The sequence below is a fragment of the Convolutriloba macropyga genome, chromosome 2 (genome assembly GCF_964194025.1).
Source record: "Convolutriloba macropyga chromosome 2, txConMacr16.3, whole genome shotgun sequence".
Lineage (NCBI taxonomy): Eukaryota > Metazoa > Xenacoelomorpha > Acoela > Convolutidae > Convolutriloba > Convolutriloba macropyga.
Genome location: NC_134469.1, coordinates 21748012 through 21765796, shown reverse-complemented (window position 1 = coordinate 21765796; position 17785 = coordinate 21748012). Strand labels below are relative to the sequence as shown.

The window sequence follows — 17785 nt, the reverse complement described above, 5'->3', positions numbered from 1 at the left end:
ATAAATTTGCGTTTTAGCGAGCAGTAGCTAGCCACGGGGTGGGTGCAACGAGGGGCTTATGGGGGGACAGTGGCGTGGGGGCAACAGCGCGTTGGGCAATAGTGGGGGGTCAACAGTGGGGGTGTGTTCAACCTCTAAGAACCTCCCTTCACACCATAAGTATGTCTCCGAAACAGTTTGAGCTGAGACAGAGCTGAAAGGCTCTAAGAGCACTTAATGCCCGCTGGGCGCTACCTGTTTATCCCGTTTTTGAGGACGAAAAGTCAAATGGGTCAGAGGACAAATCGGTCAAGCGAAAAATCGCATTAAAAAAGACCGACAGAACTAATATAATTGCTACAACCTTCGTTTGAGAGCAATTGAAAAAAACCACAGGAATGATGTAATTGCTACGAACTTTTCGTTTGAGAGCAATTAAACAGCTAGCTTAAAAAAGTATTATTCTAGTATTACTCCGTTTATTACTCTAGCATGACCGACATTACGGATGATACCCAAAAGTGTGAAGATCTTAAAAAACAGCGCACCAATACACCTAGTAAATAGTAAAAAAAAAATGAAGAGCGCCTAAATAATAGCCGTATGAGAGGCTGACGGCGGATATTAATAATGAAAAGATAACGGTGCCAATAAGTATTTAGCTTCCCCTTATTTCCCGCCCCTTAATACGAATTTGATCCCAGTATGTTGACAAAATAAGTTATATGCTGATCTTGAATTTATTCGGTCGATTTAAAGTTCAGTCAAAAAGCAACTGCAAACTTCGGTTCCCATAACAGGATCTCTTTATTTCCAGATTACATTATATGCATAATTGAGAACAGCGCGGTTGCTTTATATCTCAACTTTAGTTCTGAAACTAATGCTATTTTAAAAGGCTTCTTTTTTCACCAGAAAATAGCACTGCACCAGTAAATAGCAAGTTGCTGACACATATCACATTCATTCAAATTAAGCTGCAACTCAACCAACTTAAATGAGTACAAGTTGGTAGAGCTGAGTTCAAAATCTTTGTTTGTTCAAAATGAGTAAACAAAGCACAACAGCTAAGATACTTCAGGTGCGACTTTTCTAGCTTACATCAAGTTTCAACTGCGAATCAATCCGAATATATATGAAACTGCAAAAAAATGACCAATACGCCATAGTTAAGCTCTGTGAAATAAAATATCTATTTGTGCTGCTTCTAAAACTGCTGAGGAAAAATATGTGGTAAATATTACGGACAAGAGTAAAGATTGTTTGCCTTTACATCTCTGTGGGCTCACGATATATAGTCTGATGAAATTAAATCGAAATCAATTACTCATGAGATAGGGAAGGGAAAGGGAAATTTGACAACGCCAAGGACACATTGAAAAATATTTTTGCCGGTTTTGTCTTTAATGATAATTACATGTTCAAATGGTGGCTATCAATAGCTACTGCATACAATATTGCTACAACATGCTTCTTTATTAATTCCTGAGCTAGTTTTGGGTTCCTTGGCGCTGACGAGTCCCACCAATGCAGCTGACAATTCTTAACCATACAAGGGACTATCAAGTCGAGAGGGGAGCAGGTATTTATCAAGAGGTCAAACCGGGTCAAGTCCAGTATAGGAGAATGAGTCATTAGAATAGTCAAAACAGTTTTAAAAGTCAGTTTGTTTATAACCCAGAATACAGTCTATTTCTAGTTACGAGTCAACTCGATCACGTGTAATTGGAGCCATATAGTGGAACAGCAGGATACAGCATAGAGTACACTGATAGCCAAAGAGAACACGCCACGCCTAGTCATAAATACATCAGGTCGAACTCTTGTAGAATGCTTCCATTTCGCGCTCCACTTTCCGGCACCTCTGGATTAACTGGAGATTGAGAATTAGTTTCGTTCTGTTGCTCCAATAGAGACATGTTTTGAATCAGATGTTCAAGCAAAACTCTATCCCGACGTCCTGAGTTCTGCTGGAGATAATTTCGTCCTTCGGGAAAACTGAATGCTTTGCATTGCATCTCTTTCGCTAGCTCCCTAAAAAAATAGAAAACTAGCGACAATTACACTTGTTTTATTTCCTGAACATAATTAACTAATTTTTGACGAAATGCTCTTGACCTACAAATGGCGGAGGGCATCTGTTAAGAGCCAGTGACTGCATCAGTTCCTTATAGAATAATTAACTTAATTCACTTCAAATGAACAATGAAATCATTTTGGAACAAAAAAATTATTGGATGCAAAAACATCATTGAAAACATTTTGCAATTAAGGTTGAGATAAATTAAAACATAGCCGGCAGATTGCCGGAAAATAGCCGCGATAGACGCTTGTGGCGTTACATGAATTGAAACAACTATAGAAATAAAATAGACAGATCGACCACCAGTCCTTTAATAGACCACTAGACTTTTTGGGTTAGCGTCGGACTGTCATTTTTATGAGACACATAAGCTCTATAAGGAGAAAGCCCTAATATGGCTTTTCAAAATTAGGATCTTTTCCGTTTGTGCCCCCTCAGCTTAGTGGGCGCATATTATTTGCACCCCCCAGATGCACGTGCAATATTGGGGGGGGGGGGGCACAAAAACGATCCCAAAATTAATATTCGAAATCAAAAACTCAAGACTCTAATATTCAAGAATTAGGGCATATGTTTGGCACTACTTAGATGCACCTTATTGATCTTTAATAAGTAAATGTTCATAAAATTTAAAGTTTCATAAGTGAGCTCAGAAGTCATTTTTTTGAGTGAGGTAAGTCATTGAAAAAGTCAATTCCAAGAAGTCACGGTAAGACGAAACAAAAATCTGTTAGACGAAGTAAAAAAACATAGCAGGACAAGTCCTGACGTACAATTCAAAAAATTTTCATCGATTAAACAGAAAACTAGACCTAGAACGGACTATGAATGGATTCAGAAAACCATTTAGAAAAAAAATCCGATCCAAAAAATCGAAAAAACAGTTAAACTCGAAGTGAAATTGCCGCATGTGAAAAAAAACCCACTAGCGAGAAACCGAATTTCTGTTCAAACACTGTTTTCTCACTCTACTTTAAATTTAGAGCGAAAAAATTTCACGCCGCAAAACCACTCGCTTTTTCGCTCCACTTCCTATTTCGGCGTGACCAAAATCACTACTCCAATTTGACTTCAAAAATCATGAAAATGTGTGAACAGATCTTAAAAAAAACAGCGCCCCAATACAATTCAAATTCTTTGAATTGTAAAAAAAAATTACGAGCGCCATAATAGCCGCCTAGAATTGAGCACGCGGCTATTAAACAAGACAGCTCGTGCGGCTCTGTGTGTGGCACATAAAGATCCGATATTGTCCACGAAAGAAAAGAAAACGAGAACTGATCTTAGCCACTGCTGCAAAAAGTCGAACCAGGAGAAAAGTGAAATAATGACGAAAAGGTGAACTATAATAATGAATTTATAAACATGACAATACACAATAGTCTATTCGCCAAATTTGTTGAACACTTTCATCACTGCGAAAATTAAGGCAATTTTCATCCATAATGTGATCTATGATGCGTCGTATGCTTTTTGTTTAAGAACTATTGCAGCTCAAATGATTCTCCCCGGTTACATTGGTCTTTTTTCTCATAATAGGATCTCCACATACCTTGCAAGGACATACTGATCAAAATGGATAAAATTTTTACTCTAAATTAGTTACTTTTCAATAATTTTGCAAGATTTTCTTTAATTTGACTTATATTTTCTGCATGGTTATGTTATTGAACCATTTATTTACAGTTTGCAGGAAATCTGATGCTACAAGTCACATCCCAATATCTTAATCGTCATAGTTGCTTATAAGTGAAGAACATGTCATAGTTTTCAACGCTTTACTGCTTTTTCTTGTTAATTCTAATGCTTTTTCCACTTTGTGTCTGCTTGCAAGGAGAAAATAACTCAAGTTGTTGGACTTGCATTATACTATTTCGTGTAATTAATAGACCACAATCAATTCTAGCAACATCCATTTTTTTCAATGTTTTTGAATTCCTTCTCCGTTCAAATTCTTATTTTGAAAGCATTGGATTGTTTTTGAATCACTGTTGCGGAATTTTTGCTCTGTTGTTTATAGATAAATCTAGCTTAAAAGTTTGAATCTCGCAAATATTAAACCATGTTCTCAATATAACCGTCTCCAATCGCAATTGTTTGCCAAAAACTAAAATTAAATTTGAGACAAAATAATTTTTAAACGTTGACAAATTGTTTTGTATTTTTTAGACATAAGATATAACCAGTTTTTCAGTTTTTGATCTTCCTCTATTATTTTGCTAAAATTCACCCATTGACACTCACGAAAAATTATTTCAACACTTAACTTGAGATATGCAAATTGTTCAAAATTTTAAAAAATAATTGTCATTAACGATACATATGGCACTAACAAGATGTCAAAGAGAAATTTTGAAATGCGCAAATGTGACCAACGTCAGGTGCAAACAATTTTCGCGAACTCTCAAAAATGCGAACAAAACGCACAACAGTCAAATGTATTAAAAACTACTATTTAAACTCCAAATTTTATTTATTTATTACAGTTTTTAGACATACTTTTGAGCCCTTAGGAACCAACCAGAGCTATATAAAGACAAAATGATTTGAAAGATGAAAACTTCACAAACAGTACTTTTTCAACTTTTTTTTTTATAATTTCTTTGATTAATTTTTTGTTGATTACAAAAAAAGCTGCTCAAAATTTATAGGGTGGCAGAAAAATAGCTTCTCCCATAAAAGATAAACAGATTAAAAAATTGGCAGAAACATGAAAAATGAGCTTTTTTTAAAATATGCTTGAAGTTCTGGTTATTAATTCCTTTAAAAGAACTATTATGTTGCAAAACTCAAACTAATAACAAATCTGCAAAATTATTAGAAGCCCATTAAGCTCCAAAAACAAAAGAGACAACCGACTTATGTCGGCAAACGACCGGCGAGCGGTTGGTTTCGGTAGTAGCCAGTTGGAAACTAGGGATGCTAGCATTAGGGTGTGTTATTAAAATGTCGGCGGGGGTAATGGGGAGGGGGCAGGATGGTGGTGTTGACTGAGGGGACAGTACTAATATAATTGCCACGAATTCCGTTTGAGAGCAATTAATTAGGAAAAAAATGAAAAAATGCAAAATACTACATTTTTTAAATAAAGTTACCAATTAGCAATGCATACACCTCAAAAAACTAAACCGCCATATCTCTTCAACAAAAACAAGGTCTGAATGAGCTACGTTGGACATTATCAGGTAGAGCAACTTTTTGTACAAAAAAGTTGGTAGCTGTAGTGGAGGTGTTTTTTCCGCGGCGCGGTTGTTTATGCAGTGAGAAAAGGGGGAAATTTTTGTTTTTTTTTTCGGATTTGAATTCTAACTTTAAACATAACCTACTCGGGCGAACTGCTCTCAAACGACCAGCGAGCGGTTGGCTTCGTCAGAAGCTAGCCACGGTTTATTGAGAATCGCTTTAGCTTGATATTTTAAAAATTTGCAAAATATAAAACACAGCTGGCAGATTGCCAGAAAATAGCCGCAATAGCTTCGTAGATCTGCAGTCTCAAAAAAAAAACATTAAAATATACAGACCAAAAAAATTGTCTTTTCATTGAAGGCTGATATGTTATATTTTGATTAAAAATCTATATTAGTTTTTGCTGCCTCCATTAGCTGCTCTCTAATAGCCTTCATTATGAGTGACGCACATCCGTTTGACCTTATCTCTTTGAATTAAAGTAAATAAAAGTCACTTTCAAAGTGAGCAAGTCGGGCAAATTGCTCTCAAACGACCGGCAAGTGATTGGTTTTGTCAGTATCTAGCCACGGTTTAGTAACCTAGCTTTAGCTTGATTCGACTCTGCCACTCTAGCTTTGTTAGTAAATAAATCAAAAAAACTTATATTTTAAAAAATTTGCAAAATTTTGCGAAACTAAAAAAAAGCTTCCAGATTTCGCAGTGAAAATGATCCGAACAATTTTTGTCCCTGAAGTTATGTCAAATAACCCATTTGCAAGACTTAAAAAACTTCGTTGGCCACTAATGATCGTTAAACTAAGAAAAGGACAAAACTATTCAAATTTCGAAAACAATAGCAAATTTTAACAAAATCTAGCTAAAATTCAAGATATTAAAATCTTCACAACCATTTCATTGTCTCAAGAGACTATCCAGTATCCCTATTCCCAGCTTTAAATAGTTTCACTGGCTCATGAAGACCCATAAACTTGGAACATAACAATTTTCCAAAAATTAGAAAAAAATTAAATTTTATCAATAAACTGCTAAGAGCTGGAGTCATTAAAATATTGATAACCATTCCAATAAATCCAGAAAGTATGCGACAGCTTATCATCAAGCCTTGAGGAGGTCCCCATGACCCTGCTGCCGGAAAAAAGATTTAAAGATTCAAAAAACTTGAAAAATTGCAAATATTTTTTGAAAAATTGCTGATATTAAATTCTTGAAAAACATTCCATTGCATCTAGAAGCTATGCAGTAACCTATAATCAAACCCTAGAGGTTATGTGTCTTTTGAGGCTGGAGAAACCAAAAATCGACAAAAAATTAAAAAAAAAAAATGCACGTTTTATCAAAAAAAAAAATGATAAAATTTGTCATATTAAAAATTTAAGCTATTCCATGGTAGATGAAATTTTTTCAGTAATTTATCATCAAACCCTTAAGAACGTCTTCGGGCCGCTGCGTCTGGAAAGACGTGAATAATGAAAAAAAAATGTCAAAGAAATTTAAAAAATTAGCACGTTTTGTCAAAAATTGCTAAAATTTGTGATGTTAAAACCATTCCACTACCACTAGAAACTATGCATTAAAATACTATAAAACCCTAGAGGAGGTTACATGAAATCTAGGCCGAAAATACTCAAAAAAAGACAAAAATAGTCAAAAAACTTGAAAAAAATTGTGAAAATTGCGAGTTTTTAGCGATCGGTTGTTCGTCAGTAGCCACGGGGCGGGGATGGGGGGGGGGGGGGGTGAGTGGTGCACCGGGCGGCGGATGGCGAGAGAGGGGGCATCAGTGGGGTGGGGGGGGGCAAAAGCTTGGTAGGGGGCGGTGGGGCGATAAAGGGGGTCAACAGTGGGGGTGTCTTCAACCTCTAGGAACCGCCCTTCACACCATAAGTATAAGTCTACGAAACAGTTTGAGCTGAAACAGAGCTGAAAGGCTCTAAGAGCACTTAATGCCCACTGGGCGCTACCTGTTTATCCCGTTTTTGAGGACGAAAAGTCAAAAGCTTCAGACAAAAAAATGGTCAAGCGAAAAATCGCATAAAAAAGACCGACAGGACTAATATAATTGCTACAATTAATAAGCTTTTTTATGGTACCAGTTTTATATTTCTAGAATCAAGAGAAAATTTTGATTTTGGCCTCCTGCAATGTCATTCCTTACATTTTCTTTGAAACTGTTTGAACAACTAGAATTCGACGTGCTTACACTTTATTCTCTTGGATGTGCAGCTCAATTTGTGGCTCAGTCAGACAGTTGAACTTGATAGCTTCCAGAGTAGCATTGCTCACTATAGCTCCCATACCTTCAAATACCAACAAGTCGCCTTCAGCAACCTTCTCCGGCAACTCGGAAACTCCATGAATCACATCGAACTCATCATTCACACAACCTTTGACCATACAGTCTAAACTGCGGTAAGTCCCAGATTCTGTCAACGGTGACCTGTGAACAACCCATGACGATTCTCCAGCTAAGGCATCGCGATCTGTTACAATTCCAGAGAAAGATCCATAGATGCTGTCGTTGATGGTACATTCTACAATGTCTGCGGTGCTTTCTGCTGAAGTTACCGTGACGACAACACTCAGAGCACTTCTCATTATGCAGCTAGTTGCGCCTCCTGTCACTGTTATCTGAGGCCACTTTGTGAATAAGTGGGACTCAAGCAGCGAGTTCACTTTGGCTAGGAGCTTGAACATCAAAAACATCAATTAAATCAGCAAAATTATCGGAGGGGTTGAGTGAATACCAACCGTACGGGGGTTAAGGCAACAAGACGCAAGCCCGTCAAGGCCATTACGGCGTCTACGTTTATGCATATCAAGTATAATTTCAAGGCGCTAAACTATCTCGAAATATCGTAATATGAGTATAATCATTTTTTTGAGGAAGCTGATAAATTTTGTAAAGGGATATTAGGAAAAATCATTTGTTTTGATAGCATCCCTCTCAAAACAAGTACTTAAATACAAAAAAAATGAAACAATAATTCGCGCGCAAAACAAGCAACCATTGTAATATTATTCGCTAAACTAACCTATATTAAAAAATATCCTCATTTTTATATCAGAATAGTTTGTGTACAGATAACCCTTCGCCCTCCTTGTCGGGCCACGGCCCTTATTCAGTGGCCCGTGGTAAAAGTCGTCTACCGCGGCCTCAGAAAAGCATACGATTTTTTTTCAAGCTTTTCGCTGAGTCATTCCATTATAGTATGAAGTTACGTTCTATAATTGAGCAAATAGTCTATAGAGAATATGAAAGCCATTTTAACTATCGTTTCTAGTCTGACTGGCCGTCCGCAAGTAATTTCTGTTTTGGTACGTAACCCATTTGCACCGATGCCACAGATATCTTCAGAGCACTTCGTAAGCTACTTACACAGGGATGGTTATTTTGGCTCTCTGGTTCCTCCATTGACTGAGTATTCACTTTCCCGAGATCGATCATTTCCATCCGCCGATTGAGTGATTCCTAAAACACACTCCTCTTCACTCATGCTATATGATATGTAGATAAATCTGCTAACTGGTTAATTATAAGCAATTAAAAATAGCACTCCGAAATTTGCTTTTGCGCAGTCAAGCCATTCATTTTCATATACTTTAAGGACAAATTCTATCCAATTCCAAATTTTCATTTAATAATGAAAGACACGACCTGGATAAGAACACACACATATTCGCGCCTTCTTTTTGAACAGATCAAAAAACTGAAAAGACGATAACTCGGACCATTGAAATATTCCAGACAATGCTACAGAATTTCTCAGCTCAAATTAAATATACTGCATTTTTGAACATCAACACTGGATTAAATTACTTGAACAGATCAAATTTTGAAAACATGGAATTATTTTGGAAACTCAATGGATTGTCCAAATGAAGAGTTTTTCAACTTAATCATGAAAACAACCCATCAAAACTGGAAACAAACAAGGCAAACGAAAAACAACGATAGATCATGATAACTTTAAACTTGCTGTAGTACACCATTGTCATTTTTATAGGTTATGTAATAGAGCAAAAATTGTACAGCGATTTATTAAGACAAACACCTTTAAACTTTTACTTCTTTGCACCGATCACGCGTGATGTTCATTACGTTTTGAAACAAATCACTGAACGCACGAATTCAAATTGCCATGTGATTCTTTTTCTTTACACGAGATCTTAATTGACAGCTCCTCAAAGCAACCAATTACAAATTCTTTTACAAATGAGCGTTCAATTATGACCGAATTACGTTCACTTTGAACAAAATAAACGCAAAATTTTAATGTTCAAGTTAAACGTCCATTAAAATATGTTTTACGCCCCACCAGTCCCATTAATGATATATGAAAACTGAGATCTAAAGCTCGTCACGAATTGTAAACATAATCAAGAAACTGCCGTCAAATTACCGCCGTTGACCCCATGATTTTAATACGGATTGAAACAGAAAATGAGAAAAGATGAAAAGGTTTTAATTGACAGACTTTTCCTTCAAAATCTGAAAAAATGTTTCAACTCGGGGTGCAGATATAATATACTAAATATAAAATGATTAAAGAAAGAAAGAATTAATTTCTCCTTCAAAGAAAATCATAGTACATTTATAAGTTTCATAATAATGGACATGGAGAGGACAAATAAACAGGATCACTAGAAATTTGCCCATAACTTAAACAACTGAAGAAGCATAGCAATGAATATAAATTGTTTTAAATGCACAGTAAATGCACAGAATTTTAAATGCACAGTATTTTATAGAACTTTGTATCTAAGATCGTTCTGTAAAATCTATTTACTAGCTCTGTCACTTCATCTTATTATTGACGAAAAACATATTTCACTGGCTCCGTATTGTTTAACGAGTAGTTATGTCTGAATGAGTGATGAAAATTACTCATCAACTTTGAAGAATCATCATGAATGTTAGCTGGCATTAACTCAGAGTATTAAACAGTCGCGTGCATTTGTATGTGATCGATTGCCTTTGAAACTTAGTTTTGAAAGGTAGTTCCTCAAGTAGATGAAAAAGGGACCTTCGAGTGCAGAGTTCTGATATTGAAACCTTAACGAATTAAGAAAACCTTCGTTGAGTACATGGTTAAGGCATCTCAGTACAAACATGGAACACTCACATATGTGCAGTTCAAAAACAGAAGCTTATTTACAACGATAATATCCTTAGAGATGCCTGCTTTCTTTCTAAAGTAGCTCAATTTTAATACTTTTTTCTGTCATAAGAAAATTGGTACTAGAGAGTATTTAGTAAATATTGCTCTTATGATAGTCAATAAGCAGTTTACGTGGATGGAAAAGCTACAATTTAATTATTGCGCTTCCTTGCTTACGCAGCTTTTCAATGACTAAATCAATGTGACTTGAGAAACTTAAATTAAGAGTCCACAATAATTGCAAGGTATTTACAGCACGGACTATCCTTTATATATGTGCCACTCAATTGGAAGCGAGACCTGTTCTGTCAAGATTAATCGCAAATTTATTAGCACCTAGTCAAGAGCCTACATTGACAAGATCCTTTTAAATTTGATCCTTTCAGATCCTTTCAAAAGTATTACAGTAAGAGTGACATACTTAGGCAAATCATCATTAAATATTAGAAACATACCCGGCAGATTGCCGGAAAGTAGCCGCCGTTGATTCCCATAACTCTATTGGGATTGAAAGAAAAGAAAATATCAACAAAAATTGATTTCTGTATAAAAACATTTTTTAAAGGCGATTTATTTTGATGTCATTTCGTAATTGAACATACTCCTGTCTCTCATTGAGAGGCTACAGGGTCTAATATCACTACCAATAAGCATTATAGATAGTAACTAAAACTTATGAGTTCTAAAGTACCGGGCATCTAAAAATGGGCTTTATGGGTTTATGCCGTTTCTGGGTATATGCCGAAAAATAGCCGCCGTTGATTCCATAACTCTATTGGGATTGAAAGAAAACAAAATATCAACAAAAATTAATTTTTGTCCAAAAAACATTTTTAGTGAGATTTATTTTGATGTCATATTGTAATTGAACATACTCCTGTCTCTCAGTGAGAGACTACAGGGTCACTACAGTATCAATACCAATAAGCATTATAGAAAGTAACTAAAACTTATGAGAACAAAGTTCGAATACCGGGCATCTAAAAATGGGCTTTATGGGTTTATCCCGTTTCTATTTCTGAATATGATTTTTTTATACTGACTCTCTTCATTTTGAATTGCTTTGCTGAGCAGCTGCAGTTTAAAAGGATTTTGAGCAGAAAGACGGAAGAGTGAAACTAGCCTAGAGAAGTCAAAAAGATTTCACGCAAAATGTCGATAAAGCGGCAAAATGGGTAAAGCGAAAAAAAGTTCGACGAAGTTAAAAAACATAGCAGGACAAGTCCTGACGTACAATTCAAAGAATTTTCACTGACTAAACAGAAAACTAGACCAAGAACTGACTACGAATGGATTGGGAAAACCATTTAGAAAAAAATCCGATCCAAAAACTCGAAAAAACTGTAAAAATCAAAGTGAAATTGCTGCATGTGAACAAAAAACCACTAGCGAGAAAGCGAATTTATGTTCAAACCCCGTTTTCTCACTCCATTTTAAATTTAGAGCGAAAAAAATTCACGCCGCAAAACCACTCGCTTTTTCGCTCCATTTCCTGTTTCGGCGTGACCAAAATCACTACTCCAATTTGACTTCAAAAATCATGAAAATGTGTGAACAGATCTTTAAAAGACAGCGCCCCAATACAATTCAAATTCTTTGAATTGTAAAAAATAGGAGCGCTATAATAGCCGGTTGAGAAGATGAGGGCGGCTATTAAAAATAATTACCTAGAACAGAGACTTGAGAAACCCCACACTTAATTCTAGCCACTTGATGTAGTTCCAGTAACATATACTCGTTGAATTCTTTTCTCAAAAAGAACACAAAAGAACAGTCCGTTAAAAAAGTGTCCCAACAACAGTAACAGCAAGCCAGCAACACTGAAAAAATATCACTGTTATTATCTGAAAATAAAGTTAAATTCGTAAAAAAAACAATTTCATAAAAACAATTCTATGATTTGACCATTGACCATTTTTCGTTAAGCATGATTTGAAGGCAAATAAAATCTGTCATTTACGAGTGATGACCGGACAAAGAACAACTACGAAACGAACAAAATTTAAACAAGGCCGGTAAATTGCTAGAAAATAGCCACGGTTGACTTGACTGCCCGACGTTGGAATCGAAAAAAGAAAATAACGAAAATACCAACAGCCTAAATTTTTCTAAGACAACAATTGCTCTAATTTGGTTCGCACCTTCATTCGATTCTATAAATATGCGAACTCAGCCTCTTAATTGGAAGATTGAGCGTAATACTAAAACTAATTAGCAGTAAACTCTAAGGAACTTTGATAACTTATTGCACAAAAAACATTGACAACATAATTTTTTCACTGTATTAAAAAGTGTTCTAATTTAGTCCAGTTTCATTAGACAAAAAATAAATAAATAAATATGACGAATGGAACATCTAAATCGGAAGACTATCAGCGTAATACTAAAACAACTTAGCAGTATACGCAAAGAAACTTCGATAGCGTAGAGCACTGTTTTCGAACATTTGGTTTTAGGGCCCGATCTTTCTTGGTTTATCCCATTGCTATTGATTTCATTACTTTAATATTTGCGTATATGCGTTAAATTAATTAGAAATTCCATTTAGACCATTCAGATGAAATAGTGAAGTAAGTCAGAAATCAAACAAAAAAGTGATGTATAACAAAAATAGCAACTCTAATTTAAGAAAGGAGAGCACCTTGAGGTTGACTGCGGCTATTAAAAATTACAGTTACTTTTTGAAAACAGGTAGCTAAAATGTTGTTAAAAAGACACAAAAACTCCGGGTCGTTAAAAACCTAAGATATAAACTAAACTTTTGTTTCAATTATGGGTCCATAGAAAACGATGACACCTCATAAAAGACAGTAATGCATAAAATAAGGAACACGAAAAAAGCTGAAAACTAAAAAAAACCGCCAAACGTTTTTGATTCAAAAAAAGTGCAAAGGTAGTTAAAAGTTGAAATGAAATTAAACAATTTAACATAACCGACTAACGTCGGGCGAATTGCTCTGAATCGACGGGGAGCTGTTGGCTTCGCCAGTAGCTAGCCACGGTTTATTGAAGCTAGCTTTAGATTGATTAGACTCTGCAACTTTCAGTTTTCAAGCCTTGTTATAAAATAAATCAAAGAAACTGATACTTTAAAAAATTGCAAAATATTGCAAAATTTAAAAAGCTTCCAGATTTTGCAGTGAAAATTTTCAAAACTATTTTCTTTCTCTGGAGTTATGTCAAGTAACCCATCTGCAAGACTTGAAAAGCTTCGTTTGGCCAGTAATGATCGTTAAATTCAGAAAAGGACAAAAACATTCAAAAATTTTGAAAGCAATCGCAAAAATTAACAAAATGTTGCTAAAATTCAAGATATTAAAATCTTCAAAACCATTTCATTGTCTCAAGAGACTATCCAGTATCCCTATTTCAAGCATTAATTAGTTTTACTGGTTCATAAAGATCCGTATACTTGGGACATAATAATTTTCTGAAAAATTGAAAATTAAATTTTATCAAAAAATTTCTAGAGCTGAAGTCATTAAAATATTGATAACCATTCTATTAACTCTAGAAACTATGCGACAGCTTATCATAAAGCATTGGAGGAGGTCCCTAGGACCATGGTTTTGGAAAAAATTCTTACCATTCAGCTTACCATAAAAAAATTCAAAAAAAAAATCAAAAAACCTGGAAAAAATTAGTAAATTGAAAAGAAGTTTTATTGCTGTTGTTAATCTTGAAGAACATTCCATTACATCTAAAAGCTATGCAGTAGACGCTATAATCAAACTCTGGAGGAGGTTATGTGGCTCTTGAGGCTGGAGAAACCTAAAAATGACACAAAATTTCAAAAAACTTGAAAATTGCAAGTTTCATAAAAAAAACTGCTAAAATTTGTGATAAAAGTTGAAAACTAATCCAAGACCAAAAAACCTTCTTCAGCAACTTATTATCAAACCCTAACGGAGATTTTCTGTTAGGGTGAAAAACCTGAATAATTGACAAGGAAATGTAAAAAAAAATGAAAAACAATTGCAAGATTTGTAAAAAAAAATGGTAAAATTTGTGGTGTTGAAATGAAAAACATTCCATAACAATTAGAAACTATACAAAAACCTATTGTCAAACCCTAGAAGGTCGTTCGGCTCTTGAGGCGGGAAAAAACCAAAAAAAACCCACAAAAGTTTTTTAAAAAAAACATGAAAAAGCAAGTTTTATCAAAAAAATAGCTAAACTTGGCATATTAAAAAATTGAAAGCTATTCCATGGCAAAAAAATTTTTTTCAGTAACTTATTATAAAACCCTTAGGGACGTTTTCTGTCAAAAAAACTGTCAAAAAAATGAAAAAAAATTGCGCGTTTTGCCAAATTCGTGATGTTAAAATGTTGAAACCATTCAACTACCATTAGAAACTATGCAGTAACCTATTATAAAACCCTAGAGGAGATTCCTTGAAAACTAGGGCTGACAAAATTCAAAAAATGGCCAAAACTGTTGAAAAGCTTGAAGAAAAATTGTGAAAATTAGTATAAATTGCGTTTTTAGCTATCGGTTGTTCGTCAGTAGCCATGAAAAATCGGTCAAGCGAAAAATCGCATAAAAAAGACCGACAGGACTAATATAATTGCTACAAACATCGTTTGAGAAAATTTAAACACCCTCGATTATGCTTCCTCGAGGACAAGAACACCCGTCATAAAAGAAAATAAGAAACGTGACACCAAAAAGATCACGAAACAGGTAAAATTTTAAAAAAATGCTCAACTTTAAAAAACTATCAAGGTCTTGAAAAGCCTTAAATGAAAGACAAACTAATAAAAATATCAGACTAATGTCGGGCAAACTGCTGTTAAATGACCAGTTGGCGTCCAGCCAGTTGTACTCAGGGATGCTAGCTTTGGGGGTGGGGTGAGCGGATTTGAAGGATCAAGCATGGGGGGATTAAGCGACGGGGGTAGGGTTGGAGGGCTACACGAAGTGGGCTCAAAATCGATAAGTGGAGGAGGGCGGACGGGGGTAACTGAGGAAGATCAAATTTCTAAGATCCGCCCTTCACGCCATTAAATTGTCTCCTAAAACAGATTCCATGAATGGCACACAGAGACTAGTAGAGCCTAAAGTTTTAAGAAAGCTACACAGCAACTTAATGCCCACTGGTCTTTACCTGTTGATTTCGTTTTTGAGGACGAAAAGAAAATATGAACCGACAAACGTCAGACAAATTGCTCTAGAACGACAGACGGGGCAATTAAATTCAAGGGCTGTGGCTTAGATAATTTTTGTTTATAGGTGCATAAATATCCGACCAGGGCGGGATTCGCATCCGCAACCTCCGGAGTCCTCACCAGAAGCATTCACTACTCACCTATCAAAAAAGAACCGGTGCACAAACGAAAAAGATCTCACCAATTATACTTTCTTTCATTTCGGTCTAATTGACACTATCGTAGTTCTTAGATAATACAACCGTGGGCAAAGGTGAGGCCTGTTGGTCTTTTTAATTAACTTTCGGATCTTTTCCGTTTGTATGTTATGTTTTCCCCCAGTATGTTATGCACCCCAATTACAGAACACGTGTCATTACGTTTTAAATTATTATTTAAAAAATGGCTTGTGCGTCTGGGGGGTGCAAATAATATACACCCACTAAGCTTTGACACAAACGGAAAAGATCCAAATTTGCATTAAAGGCACACACGACAACAGTAATTGCTTCTAGCTTCGTTCGAGAGAAATTAAAACCTCTTCCTTCACGCGTTTTATTTCCTATTTCAAATATACCAAATTTAACCAACAAAATTGTTTAAAAAGAGACTTCTCCAAAACTCTTTGTGTCGTAATAAGGGAGAGCGCCTAAACAAAATCCGGTTCAGTAGCTGGCTATTAAAAGTAGAATTTACGGTCGGGAGGGAATTGAGTTGCATTAACACATTACTATATGTAGAAATAGGATTTACGCTGAGGCGCAGAAGTTAAGATGCCCTCTACGGTTAGAGAAGGCGTAGAATGGCTTACCATATAGTTCATAAATTGAACAGCGCGATCCATGCGATCTTCCAACGCATCTTCACTTTGGCAACCAGAAAAGTCGAATCTATAACAAATTAAAATTCAAGTTATCTAAGATACGGATCTCCAATAGATGCAGAGGCTTGGATAAAAATTCGTCATTAAAGGGGTCTATCAAAAGTGCAAAAAAATGAGCTAATACAGTACCAGCATTTCGTGTCAAACTTCAAATTCGTAAATCTTCCAAAATCAATCTTATTATAAATAAAAAGAGAAACAACCTATCAGACACCCACATAATTCGACTGTTCGACGAACAACGAAAAGCAGATCTTCCAAACTCAAGCCAACGTCTGCACTATATTGAAAACTTTTGCCATAAGATAGACCACGCATGCATTACAAAAGCACCAAAACAATTGGTAGTTTAGCCCCCCCCCCCCCCCGATTGCGCGCGAGATGATTTAGCACTGGTGGTCGTAGCATTCAAATTAAATTTTTAACGTCTTTCTTTTCATATTTAGTTACCATTTTGTACAAAGTGCACGAAAGGTTAAGTAAACTATACAAACAGCAGAAACGAGCATTTTCAAACATGCTCAATCTTAGAGCTAAGAAAATTAATGTAGTATTGGCTGTTCAAAGCTGTTACGCTGTGCTTGTAGTGAACTAACGTAATCTTGATCACATTCAACACTTGCCTAAAATTCACCATAAAATTGTCTTCTCAAAACAGTTTAGGTGAATGGCACTTTTGGAGACTGCTAAGGCGTAAGGCTCAGAGAACCTAATGACACCGGGCGTTTCTTCGTTTGAGAGAATAATAAAAGCACAGGCATCTGAATGTAGAGGGTATATTTTTGGAATCGATTTGATTGACTTTCTGATGTAAAATGACAAATGCAAGACAAATTGGATGATGATCCGACAAGAACTACATTCGAAGCCTGAAAGCCGAACAAAGAGAAAATGGGTTTTAAAAAAAACAAAAAATAATAATCAGACAACAGCTTCGTTGACATGCACTGAGAATTGTTTTTTATTACTTATTGGTGTGATGTTTTGGTTGAATTAGAATTTTTAACTTAGCATTAAGTTCTCTTAGAGCCTGACACCTTACCAGTCTCTAAAAATTCGATTCGCCAACACTGTTTCGGGGAGACAATTTCATGGTGTGAAGGGCGGTTCTTAATAGGAGGCTAAACAGGGGGTGTGTTGGACGGATGGACGAGTGGGGGTCCAAATCGCCAGGTTGAGAAGATTTGCATTACAATGTGCATTATTGAAGGCAAGTTTTACACCCTCGGTCACCCCTCACCCCACCCCCGGTCCACTCTTCTATTAATTATAGTTTAAAAAGACAACGCCAATACTCCTCTTTGAGTCATAAAAAGACAGCGTACAACACCCCAGTAGAACTCA

At 35.7% G+C, this 17785-nt stretch overlaps 1 protein-coding gene across 1 annotated transcript in view; it reads right to left on the bottom strand.

Moving 5' to 3' along the window:
* Window positions 1-700: 700 nt before the first annotated feature.
* Window positions 701-17785, bottom strand: part of LOC142358068 (uncharacterized) — a 42974-nt gene continuing 25889 nt past the window's right edge. Inside the window, exons 7-10 of the mRNA XM_075409544.1 lie at window positions 16370-16448; window positions 8628-8720; window positions 7452-7936; window positions 701-2013 (exon numbers count right to left, since the gene is read on the bottom strand). Coding sequence (XP_075265659.1) covers window positions 1779-2013; window positions 7452-7936; window positions 8628-8720; window positions 16370-16448 — 892 coding nt within the window. The 3' untranslated portion in view covers window positions 701-1778. The remainder of the gene's footprint in view (window positions 2014-7451; window positions 7937-8627; window positions 8721-16369; window positions 16449-17785) is intronic.